The sequence below is a fragment of the Saccoglossus kowalevskii genome, chromosome 18 (genome assembly GCF_978046115.1).
Source record: "Saccoglossus kowalevskii chromosome 18, keSacKowa6.1, whole genome shotgun sequence".
NCBI classification, from domain to species: Eukaryota; Metazoa; Hemichordata; class Enteropneusta; family Harrimaniidae; genus Saccoglossus; species Saccoglossus kowalevskii.
The window spans coordinates 5,889,072-5,902,763 of NC_140658.1; the positions used below are offsets into that span (position 1 = coordinate 5,889,072).

Below are 13,692 nucleotides of genomic sequence, written 5' to 3' on the forward strand. Positions count from 1 at the left end.
GTTGCTTTTTGTACTGGTGTTGTGGGTATTGCTTTGAAATCGCGACTCGCACGAATATTGCAATAAGCTTCCCCTGTTGTCCATGGAAACCGCAGTCGTCTGCTTCACCGTCAGTTGTGTTTCCGTAACTTAATTAATTTTGCGTAAATACGTAGAAATAAAGATTGAAAAAATATCATAATAAAAAAGCGAATGTCATCTATGTATTTTTTTAGAACAAGAATAATCCCGTTTTGATCGATGGCGGCAATTTCGAAATATGATTGGGCGATGGGACACGTCGATTTGAAGCTCCCGGTCCTGTCACTTTCAAGATGGCCGCTTCGAAGTACGTGTGTTGGCATCCCACAGTTGGAAAATTGAATGAATTTTCAAATAGTTTGTAAAATTAGACCCACTTTTCAACATGCAAGGAGATTGGTGGCTACAAGGAGCGCAACGGAATCCTCGAGACACCGGAGATGAAGCCCAAGTGCCGTGTGTAACGTTGGGCAACAACAATCGGACCACAGCATCTCCGAATGTCGTTACCTTGAATGTCCAGCCGAGCGCTAACGTCGAACCAGATATTGCAGTTGTGACTCAACGAGCTCAAATTTCTTCTGTTGAAAAGTTTCTGGCACATCAACGTCGACGGCGACCGCCTGCTCAGCATGTACAAAAGTACTTTCTAAGTATGTACAAATCCATTCTTTTTAAAAACATGTTGCACGCTTCTGTTGGTAAAAAAAGAGATAATTAAATTTCAATAAATATTTAGAAATTTAGTGTATAACAGTTTAGTTTTTATACAATGTGAGAATGTGTACGAACAAAACTATATTCGGGGTATAGAAGGGGCATTTATTAAATGATTAAATATTTAAATTAAATTATCAACAATTATGAACTGAACTGATTTATTGTTTTCCCATGTACAGGACCAATAACCATGGAACAAGTGAAGCCCAGTGTGGGATTCTCACATTACCTAGAAAGACAAGTCTTGTATGGGTAGGTCAAGTTTCCCTCTCTCTGTTGCTACCTTTCGTCCTTTGCAAAAATGTTTATAAAGTGATATAAATAACATAATTTCATACTTATGAATTAACAGTGGCGGATCCAGCAAAATGTATGGGGGGGGGGGGGGAAAGCTTCGCTTAAGATATACGGAGCAAAAATCGCAGAGAAGCTATGCGTAATCCAGATGATATGAATCGTCATGCATTTGGGGGGCCATGGCCCCACTGGCCCCCCCCTCTGGATCTGCCACTGTGAATTAACCCTAAATAATAATTTATTTATGACTTTATTCTTGTGTAATATCTCAACACCAAACATACATGTACATGATTTTAATTTTATAAACAAACATGCATGTGATTAAAAATACATGAATATGTTACTGCTGCAGCTGAACTCGTAAAGTCTCGCGTCAAAATTATGTTACAAATGGATTTTTAGGTTGGTCTATGAACTAGCCATGCAGTATTGTTTAACGTCTATTAGGTAACCATGTCATCAGGGATGCTCCAGTGAAATGTGTGTATTTCGCCACCAGCCAGGGCATTTGGCATGGTTTCACCAGTGAACCATGTACTAAAAGCAATGTCTGGCTCTGTTTTTTCAGGATAGATCACCTGTATCAGAACAGGTATTGTGGTGTGTTTTATTTTTTCAGCTGTACACAATACATCATTTACATGCCCCACTTGTTTTCTTCTTTAGTTTGTGAATATTTGATGAATCTCTCTCCCCAGGCATCTTGTTTGAATTTAAAAGCAAAAAAGATATGGTGGTGTTGTAGAACTGTTTAATGTTGTCTTTTTTCAAAACAGCGCTTAAACATATATAAAGCAGCAAGTTTTGACTTTGCTCTGACACAAATTCACTCAAGTATGAAATTAATTCAGTTTATAGTGATAAAAAACGTATAACACAAAGCCATGTGGAATTATAATCAAACATATAGCTTATTTATGTTGAACTGGTGTCCCTCTACTGTCTCTATTGTCTTTTTTTTAATCATCAGTGGCATTTGACATACATTTGAGTTGAATTAATAAACACAGTGTACAGACAGGAAAACATATTTTTTGAAAGGAATATATACTACAGCATAGCACCTGTATTAAAAGTAACAGTCTCATTAAAAATTAAAATTTTTAAAATAGTTAATTTACTTTTACTCCTTTCAGATACACTCAAATTTCCGTGTCAGTTTTTATGTCATTGAGTAATTCTCTCTATCATGCCATTTTTTGAAACAAAATTATTTTGGATAACTGTTATCTTTGTAGGGTACCATTTGACCAGTAGATTCCAGGGCACTTGTATTACTATTGTGTCTCCAAATAAAAGCAGAACTGTTGAGAGGTTTCCCGTTGAGTGAATACCTCAGAGGGTTTGGCGTATTGAAATCGGTTCCTCCTATTGTTGATTTGTTCTTTCATATACACAGGAGACACAAACGTATATAGACTTTAATGAGATACAATAGTGGGGTTTTTTTGTATTCATTAGGTGTATTCAAATTTACCTGTGACTGGCCAGTGTACTGTTATTCCAGTCATTGACTGGTATGAATTGTTTGCTGGTGGAATTTTAACAATGTCTATGTTGATAACTGTAAACATAGTAAATTGGCTTCCCACAGTGCTCATGGCTATGCCTGTGAGGCATTTAAGATTGTATTGATAAAGGTTTCATAAAAAGTACACTACTGTAAAATTTGTATTAGAAACCGGCTTCTATTAAAATGTTACAATGCAACAAATGCGGCTTCTATTAAAGCATTTACCTGTACAAGGAATGGTAAATTTTTGGTTCTTAATTGTTTAAAGGCCCAGGTACATCTTATTATTAGGGATGTGGCTTCTAGGTTTTGTAACGAGATGATATATTGTTTGTTATAACTGCATTCTATATTTCACAATTGGTAAGTAAAATTGGACAAATGGCTTGGCAATTTTAATATAAGTGTTATTTGTTGGGGTCTTAGTCAACAGTGAACATTACATCTTCTCATTGAAAACAATATTTTGAATAAATGAACCAAATATGCAAATAAATTGCTATTTTGTGAGGAAAGTGATGATGATGATGATGATGATTAATGATAAAGCATTATTTCATTTTTAAATTTTCTCGGAAACTTGAATGTTAGAAATACTAGTAAATCCAGACATAAAAAAGTACACTACCAATATATCCTATTATTTTTATTAGTAGTATATGCATTCAGGTAAATGATTGGGTATAAAATGGAGTCATTTTTATACAATCAGTGCAATTTTTTCATCCTATGTCATCATGCCAAAATATGAAATTTGAGGTGACAATACAAACCAATGATAAAAAGTTGCAAAAACTTGAAAATAGACGAAAAATAATGCAGGTGACCCGGCAACTTTTTTGTATGCTTAAATCCTTAGAAGTATATTACCTCAGAGGTACACATTTCTTGGTATTTTCATTTTCCAATTATTGAGCTTAATTTCACTAAATAACAGTTTTTTATATAGATAGTTGGAACAAAGGAGTTGATTTTCAGATACGTTGCAGCAGTGTACGTGTATAGGTAGCTGGGAAATTTGTTTTCAATAAAGTTGTTTATTGTACTGTGACATGAGTAACAGGTATTGACATTGAAGGAGGCATTGTTTGTGATTGAATAGTTTGCCTGCCTTTTACTTGGTTATTGGTTTGCACACACCCCTTATTCCACTGTTGTTAACTATTTGTCACATTTCTCAAAGCTGTTTTCATGATAAAAATAAATCTTCAAACTTTTGATCGAAATCAAAATGTTGATAAGTGTGACTTACCAAATAAAACAAGAAGGATCAGCTATATAATATTCTTGTAATCTGTGATTGGGACTTGAAAATATCAACTACCTACATGTAGTTTAATTCATTTTAATAATAAGCACTTTATTTTTCGTTTATTTTAATAGTAGGTGTGTAACACTGACTTTTTGAATGACAAAGTGACAGTGTTTAATTATTAACATATTTATTATTCAGTACACATACTTTTTTTTTTTTGATAATTAGTCAAAAATCAAATCACAAAATTAATTGATTTGAAATAACAAACAAAAAATAACTTCCTTGACTTGAGAAAATAACACCCATAATGCATACACTTTTGGTTTTGTTTGTCACTCACAAGATGAAATTATTCAAGAAACTGGTTAATTTAACTAGCCCGGTAGCAAACCTGCCTTGTTTTATTGTGGATGATCAAAGTCAAATTCAACTGATAATTTTCTCAGCAGACTGATTATAGTTTATCAGAAGCTTTTTTCTATTTGTTCAAAATGCAATTTTCCAAGCCTCCCTTGTTCATCACTGCAAGGCGTAACATACTGTAGGTATGTTTACTTTCTCTGACGGTGTTTGTACAACTTCTTTGTTAAGAGAATAAATCTCAATAGTTTTGTGTGGTTTCATCTCTGAACTGAACAATACAACAATACAACTTACCAACATTACCTGCACTGTGTTTCAGCTTCTCAAACATTGCTATGGTAGCAAGAATGTTTGTTTGAAAAGCAATCTGAGGAGAATAATAATTGGTAAATGTTTCTATCAAGAATACTGTCACTTGTGTTTGTGGACTGTATTCTCATGTACTGTGAGTACATGAGAATGAAAGTAAAAGTACACTAGATTTTACTTTAAAATAATTTATCTATTTTTGAAATCTATATCTATTGAGCTGTTATATTTGTAAAGTTCTCACTCAATCGTGTGTTCTTGGTCAGAGAGAATTTATTTAGCAGTCATATTTGACTTTAAGTTCGTTGTTAATGAAAATTGATTGCCAAGTTTGTACATAAGTGTTCTTGTAACATGTACTTTAATTTTATTTGTCGAACAATAAAATAGTTATAGCTCTCACTTGAAGTGCACCACCTGAGAAACATCTAAGCAACTTGGTACTGACATTGGATCAACTTTCTATGGAAAATGAAGCTGGTAAATTGGGTAACAACTGTTTTGTGTTGGTCTGGTTGACAACAACAATGTTATTGTATTGTGTAAACATGAGTATTGACTAGGGTACATAGATGTAATGCAGGGTATGGTTTCCCTGATTCACATATTCAATGCAAGACTTGCCCGGACCTTGTTGATTGTTTACTTTGTGATTTGCGGGTAGCCCGTCATTAAAGACCTGCGACCCAGAACATGATGAACCGTACCATATTGACTGGTTGTTTTGTTATCAGGCTAGGTCACCTCTAATCACCCCTGTGATATATCTGATGCAAACTAAAATACTTTAATTAATATACTTTATCATAACATTATTATCATTTCTGCATATTGCGTAATATTTTGAGAACTTTTGATCTTATTGCTGTTGAAGATGATCTTATAGTTACATTTTTTTATTCAAAATGTTTTAGGCAATTGGCAAAATTGGTTGACTGCTTTCTGATTTTCCCATATGTTTTTATTGTAATCGTATATGTTATTTCTTATTGTTGTAAAACTATTTTGTAATAACTGGCTACTCAAAAAATTACTTACAGCACTGCAAAATTGCTATTTGTTCATGTTTTGTATATTCCCTTAGTACAAACAAATAAACAGATCTAGTGACTAGATAAGAGAATCAACTCTCAATGATAAATATATGAAGCTAATCTAGTTATGTCATGACTCTTGGGAAAACAATGTTACAGTTGTGAACATTTCGCTTGATTTCTTTAGAGAGCGAGTCACAGTGACTTTTACGAAATTTAACACCATCAAATTATGGGATAGTAGCAAAACTTTAGCAATTGATGGTGTATATCATTGCAAATATTTATACAGTCAGTGTGCTTCTCAGTCAGTATGACGCGCCTCTGACACAGAGATTTGCGTGACACAACTAGTACCAATAGATCATTTTCCGTTCACTGCGAGAATCACGTGTTATGCGTGAAATCGAACGTAAAAACAGGACAAACAAAGGTCATAGTGTTGTAGTCGCGTCAAACATCGCGTGGGATCCGACAAACGCGAAAGTATTTCGGGGACATTTCCATGCTTAATAATGTGCTGTCCACATTTGATGATAGGCAATTTCGATTAAGTAAGGGTATTCGGAAGCAATATTCCTCTGTCGAAGATCGGCCGGTCAATGTAAGCTGCGAAATAAAGAAATTCTAGTTCAAAATCAAATCGTTCGATTTTTGCAGCAGACGTTCGACGCGCGTCTTTCATGCATCTCGCGAGATCTCACAATTGTACGGAAAATGGTCTATTCACTGGCATGTCATTGACGAAATAGAGAATCATACATTGATATAGTGATGTTGATAAACATCTTACTTTAGTTGTGGAATTTGTAACTTGGTAAAATAAACAAAATAAGGAAATCTGAGTTATAATAACATTTTTGTGCCTCAAGTCACCAATACGAAACAATATTAAGGTCGACCTGGGCATCAGTCAATAAGCTGACTCAACCTGATTTTTAGGGTTCCATTTTGACCCAGGAATCCTACAAAATCAGTTCTGTTAGAGGGAACACTATTCCTCAGGTCTTCCACACAAATCCAATGTCTAAAAAATGATGTCACTGATTTGCCAATTATATAGACTACCAGTAGTATTTTTCCTCATTCTCTGTCAATTTATTTTCGATTTATTTTATAGTTGCTTAGGCCAGACTTTTTTTATTCCTTGTTTCTTGAGTTTTTATACGGCAATTTTTTTGAGGAGGGTGGGAAAAAAAAAAAATTAATTCTTTTTTTCCATTAGATTTGTGTGATTCTCAAAGAATTGTAAGTAAGATCATTGATTGGAGAGAAGAAATGAAATTTTATTCCATGTATAACCTTGTTTCTCATCTGCACTAGACTTCGGTACTTTGATCATGATACTCCAACCAAAATGCAACTTAGGTTTGTTATGCGGCGGGCGTAAAAAAAATGAAGAATGAAGTTTTTTTTAGCAAGAAATTACGGGCGCGAGAAATTACGCTGAAATAAAATTTAATTTTTATTTAATTTTCGGCTCCTGTTCATTCGGCGGGTTCACGAAACAAGGGATAATAAAAGTCTGGCCTTAAACTGGGAAATGTTGCATTATACATATTTCTAGTATGAATCTAGCTTTATTACCTGTAATAGCAATTTTATATTAAAATGTGTAATTTGTAAATAAAATGTATACCCCCGGTACTGGGTAATAGACTATCAACACTAACATTCTGAAAGTTAGGTTAAAATACATTTCACAATACATTATCTCTTTTATGTTCGGCCTTCTTGATACATGCTTTAGAACCTTAATGCCCTAATGACATAGTTACATGCATCTTGCCTTTTCAAGGTGACGCCTCTTATCACATTTGAAATGCACTGCAACATAGTAATTTATGTTAAGTTTTTTTTCTACTCATAATTTATTTGCTAGTAAATTAACCCAAAACAGGCTTGTACAAATTGGTTCCTCCCCCCTCATTGTGAATGCAGATAATTTCAATCTAGGACATTGCGAACTGTGATTTTCAATAAATGTAATTTCCTGATCATAAATTTTTAAAGTAAGATTTTTTTGCAATAACAAATCAACTGTTGTAACACAGCCATAAAAAAAAACATTGGGTGTTATTGCAGAAATTTAATTAATGATTAAAGTGAGAAAAAACAAAGTATGTAAATACAATTGCCACTAGAGGGCGTCATTGTATTTCTAGTGCCTTCTTTTTATTCAATGGTAGAATTTAGAATTTGTGTTACATTTCAATAAAAAACTTTTACCAACTTTTCAAGTAGATATCCAGAATTACAAAGTACACTGTTATTTTGCATACTGTATGTGACTAACATTGGTTGGCAGACTTACCATGTAGACAGATTTTTTTCCTCCTGTCACTTCACTTTCTCTCCATATACTATGTGTAGTATGTGACTACTTGTAAAATATAGGAAGCCAGCCATGCCAAGTAAACAGGTATTTTGCCATCTATCTCCTCAACAAAATCCCTGTATTCCCCTTGGATGTGCTTCTATTGAGTATTTTTTAGTGTCTTCAGAAAAATGTTAATCGTTGATCTGAGCAGAGTTTCTTTGATCATAGGTTTTGTGGTTTCACATTTAAATTGACTAGGATACTGACCAGTTTCAATTGTTAATTGATTTGTGTCCATGTTTCTTGTAAAGTAACACTAGCATTATCGAAAGATATCATTCTATTTGTAATAGAATCTACTGCAATGATTCTATAAAGCATGTGTTTAGAACTTATATGGTGGGCCTGGTGCCAAGAACTGTTTAGTAGAGCTTGTCAGTCTGTCAAGCCAGTTCCATTTCAGACCGTCACTCCTAGGGTTGCATCACCACACTTATTGGCTAACGAGCTACGGCTGGGTCATATCACTGATTCAGATTGTGAACTCTTGATATATCATAAACTGCTCAGAGTATAGTAACTTTCCACCGACAACTTTAGATGGTTAAAGGAAATCAAATACATTTGTACTAAAATTCCTAACTTAGAAAAAACTAAATGAAATATGTATATACTACCGTAAAATCTGTAGTATCCCTAATAGAAGTCGCCCCCAAAAATTCACCATTTCTCATATGTGTAGATGCTGTAATAGAGGCTGCATCCCCTCTGTTGCATTGTACCATTTTAATAGAAGCCGCAGCATCTAATACAGATTTTACAGTAGTATGCCTTCTATCATGTTCGTAATCTGGGGATTCCAGATATCTAGATTGCACTCTTTCCCTGTTGATCTATTATAATAAATAATTACATCTGCTACAATTAGTTGAGTGGATATCCTTGTTCACTGATGATGTGAATTTATTTTAGCTGACAAGTCACTGATGCCTTTGAGTGTTACATTCTGAGAAAATTAGTAAAATGTTTGTATGTATACATGTATATATAATTGTGCTTTTATAATTACCAAATTTCATATGGCATTATCTGTTTATTAGAATATCCTAGGTTACACAACTCAATAAATTATAGAAAAATTTGAGTTGTGTTGTCATAGTAACTCATAACTTATTAACATGATCGAACAAAAAGCTGGCATCTGTGACGTGAATTGTCGGCCACCAATGTAATTAAAAACTTAAAATAGACTAGAGAGCATGAAGTCCAGTATATTGCATTGATTTCCTATCTACCGGTATACCTCAGACTATGACTAGTTGACGTCACTCCTTGCTGATGTTTGCAAACAATACACACTTCAATGTGCATGCATGAAATGTTCTTTCAATATTAAGTACTCAAATCCAACAGCTGCAATTTCAAGTCTGGTTATCGTATCCCTAACATGTGTATGTGGATCCTTGGTTACACCATAGCATGTGTTGGTAAAGTCATCTCCGTGCTATACTACGTGTGAAAATACCAACCAGGTGTCAAAGGTCTCACTCTGTAAAATGTACCTTGTTTGACTCTTGTATGTTTTGACAATGCTTAGAATAATAATAATTTCTATATATCACAACTACATATGTTTTATCAAAATAACATTTATCTTTGCTACTAGTATAAGATTTATTATGCCTACTGTATTAGTAACACACCTCTAATAAGGTGTGGCTGAACCAAACATTTTAATTTCATAACCTCATACTTGTAATGTGAAAACAGTTTCATAATTGTTTTAGATTCATGCTTTGTCTTGTCTTATGAATCATAACCATGGCTGACTTTTTGTATAATATTCTTCACTTCAAGTTTCACTTAACACTTCAAAGTATCAAATTAATAAAAAAAATTAAAATAAAATATTAAATAAAAACAATAGAATACAATAATGTTTATGTTTGTTGTTAATTATCATAGCTGTGACATTTGTTGTATCTTAATATTGTACTGTAACCTAATTTCTATTGTATTCAATAAAGGATAGCTGGAAAAAAAAAATGTTGTTAATCTTCTAAATGCCAAAGGCAACTTCCATTACCTTTTACAGTATAAACCTTCATCAATTATTTTCAGAAAATCTTGACTTGGGAAAAATGGGAAATTTTATGTATTTGCAGAGAAATTATTAAATAATACATGAATAAAATTTTCCACAAAATTTTTTTTGGGGGGTGGGGGGGTGGGGTGGGGGGTTAAGGGCATTGAAAAGGGTGAATAATTTTGGTAGCGAAGTGGTTATAGCACAAAGTCCTCAAGGTTGTGTACCAGAAAAGGATGGACCTATAACCACTGTGACTCAATTGAGAAGCACATATGGATTTTGGAGAAACTACATGTAAGGTTAGGTCTTTAGGTACTTCTTCAACCTGTACTGTTTAACACTGGGATAGTGCATTGAAAACCCATTTTGATGCAAATGATAGGGGTCAACCATTTGAAATCATGGGGAGAGTTAATTAAAAATTTGCAAGCTAGGCACCGAGAAAAAATAAAACTTACATTTGAAGTGTTACAGGGAAAAATGGCACATTCAAGTAAAATAAAAATGTACAGATAAGACACGGTGAAAATTGTACTGGTCACACTCTTCAAGCCACCCCCCCCCCCAATGATTTCAAATGGTTGCCTCCTGGGTAGGTGATCTTACATGGAATATAAATATATAAAAATTCACTGCATATAAGTGTGAACACATAACAGTGTCAGGAGACATTCAATGTTGTGACTTGACACATCAAATATAAAAAAAAAAAAAATTTACATATATTAAGTTTTCATATTAATCTCTAGTAACCTTACTTTTTGCTGATTTTCACACTACTTTGCTGCAGGTATAATTCCACCTGTCGTTTAATCCCCTTTCACACTTATTGATTGTTACTGATATTTCCGACGTGCCAATTGAGTCTGTATTCAGTGAGTTCTTATTCAATAAATGCAAACTCCATTCATCATACGTACAACAACCGGTCTATGTCGTCATCATTGTCATTATAACTAGCTAGCTTGCTTTATAAGTAGGTTTTGTGATTCAATTTCTCACTAAACCTCTTATTCCTGTCATCGCTATCATTTTGGTCAAATGGTTCCCATAGCAACTATAAAGCCACTTACTTGGAGTGTGCAATCGTAATGTCAAGATAGACGTGGTGATATAACAGCTGTTTGTAAGTAATATGGTTGAATTTATGGCTTCCCTTTGTTCATAAAGGGGATATTATTCTTTTTATGACAATACAGTGTTGAAATATTAATGCTTCACATACTGCTTATAAGTGCATCTTCTCACTAGTATGCTGTCTTGAATTCTAGTTCAGTTTTTTTCACACTGGTTCACACACGGATTACACTCAAACTAATTACCCTTCCTGCGTTTTGCTTGGCCTTTTTATTGTAGGTCTATTAAATGGAGTACAGTCGGAAATCAAAAGGGTTCCCATCAGTTTTCAAATATACAAAAACATTGCAATTTTACTCTGTTGGATATTGGTATCTTTTACCATACAAGGATTTTCTCAATAGAAAGTGATCATAGAATCCAACTTTTGTGTGTGTGGAAGCACCGTAGCTCTGTTGATGTTCTCCACTCTGTGCACACCTTGTAACACATGCCACCACCTGATGCAAAAATAATTTAGTCTTGTAGTATTTCTTACATGAGGTCAGTTGGGAATATTCACATCAAGACTTGACATCACACTGAAACGCCAGGCTCTATTGAAAGTGAGTATCAATTTCAAATTTCAACACAATACACAAATTGCTTGACCTGACAGGGTTATAGCTATACAATAACATTAAAGTAGCCACATTCATATTATTAAGTATTGAATTTGACTGCTTATCTATCCATATAGGCTGTCTTCAGGGACTTGTCAACTAGGTTAATCACCACTTATACGTTGCTATTGTTATTAAACCAGAGTGACTGAGATTTTAATTTAAATAACAGTCATGACTGATGGTCAACTCACAATACGCGGCATGACGAAGTAGGTTGTTGTATTAGCCATCAGCTGTTTCATTTGCAGACTCCATATTGTAATGCATGGTGTGTAATATTCGTCTTGCCTGTATATCAGCGAAGCTTAGACATTTTCAGTCAAGGTAAATTATTATTATTATAATCTTGAACTGTGACAATGTTGGATAATGTTATTACCAATCTTCAATGTGCAGCTGTGTGTTATCTAGGAGAGTTAATATCACATCAGATTAGATCACAGTATGTTTTGATCAGATCAATTTACATTACAGTTTCTATGCATGTATGTGTGGTGATAATTCAGTGACAATCAAAATGTATCATTGTTGGCTGATGCTTCAGTTCAGTATGTAATCTGAACGCTTGCTCAGTGCCATCTATTTTCAATATTTTCAGTGAATTACTGTAAACCATTCAATTTTTGTTGCTATAATTTTTCGCGATACGATAATTTGACTATATTATTCAGGGATGCAATTTCATGATCACCACTGTTATTGTTGTCTTAAAGATCCCAATATAATGTCTGGCGAATTCATCTCTTGCAAAAATAAAAAAAAATTACTCTAAATTTCTTTCTTTTCAATGAGTTGAATAATATTATTTTCTGTCTTTTATTAATATTGCTATTTACAAATTAAATTGAATACATAAAAATGACACTTAATATCTAAAATTAGTTTATATATCAGTGTTATTTCTGCTTGTACATGCATTCAGGAAGCTTCAAAGACTTGTTGTATGGTTTACATAGTCAGGCTAGTATTTTACAGTGTCAATGTTTACAATCAGATACATAGAATACATGTGGAATAAAACTCACCTAAACAAATTTAGACTTGGCAGCATTGTCACTGAGAGAACAATATTCAGTCAATCTTTTGAACACCAAAGTCTACTTTGTTACTTTTCACGAAATGAATCTTTACAATTTTGTCCTTATTCTACGAGAAATGTAAGCAATTGACAATTACAGTATATCCATTTGGACCAAAATACACAATAAAATTATCAAAAATGCATGTATACAAATGTGCAAAATGTGGCACTATGCAATATTTTAGTGGATGGAATTACGATTAATCCATATTTCAAAATTTAATGTTTCTAAGTACTACAGTAAAAAAATACCTAGCGACGTTATTATTTTGTACTTAATTCAAAATTCCTGTGCTGTTGTTGATTCAATCTATTGTTGACATACTGGCAGTAATAATTCACCAGTGGGTCCACCTAGTTTGCGTACATCATACATAACCTTGGTGAAATTCCCAGTAAAACTTGATACCTCTATGGTCTACAATGATAGTATGTACCCATATTGATTCAATGTTTATTGTTGTATTTTATCTTTTCCTTTAAAGTTTTGTACATTTTTATGTGTTTTCCCTAATTTCTTTATTAATTCTGAGCTATGTCAATGAACATAATTTACTTCAAGCTATAATTAAGCTTGATTAAGTTAGAAATAAAAAGTGATAGAAGTTATCCTTGGTGTTCAAAAGATTAATATTAGGTGATGACTTCAGTAGCTAGGAATTCAAAAAGACTAATATCAATATGTAATCAAATTACTGTTACTTAATCAAATAATTAATATGTCAATGTTTATATTGTAACCATAGCAACAAGCAGTTTAGGGTTTATTTCGTTTAAAGTAATTTGTGTAAGCACTGAAATAGATTTAATGAGTTATAAATTCTTATACTATGCCTATAACAATATAGTGCATGATTGGTTTTAACTAGAAACATATGATTCTAATTTTACACAGATATTTGCCACACCACCCAAAGTTTAATGTGTTTTCACTTGAAATAC

General features: G+C 33.3%; 1 protein-coding gene across 1 annotated transcript in view; it reads left to right on the forward strand.

Moving 5' to 3' along the window:
• The first annotated feature begins 271 nt into the window (after window positions 1-271).
• Window positions 272-13,692, forward strand: part of LOC100372006 (uncharacterized) — a 100,312-nt gene continuing 86,891 nt past the window's right edge. The window contains exons 1-2 of the mRNA XM_006812582.3: window positions 272-674; window positions 921-993. Coding sequence (XP_006812645.1) covers window positions 407-674; window positions 921-993 — 341 coding nt within the window. The 5' untranslated portion in view covers window positions 272-406. The remainder of the gene's footprint in view (window positions 675-920; window positions 994-13,692) is intronic.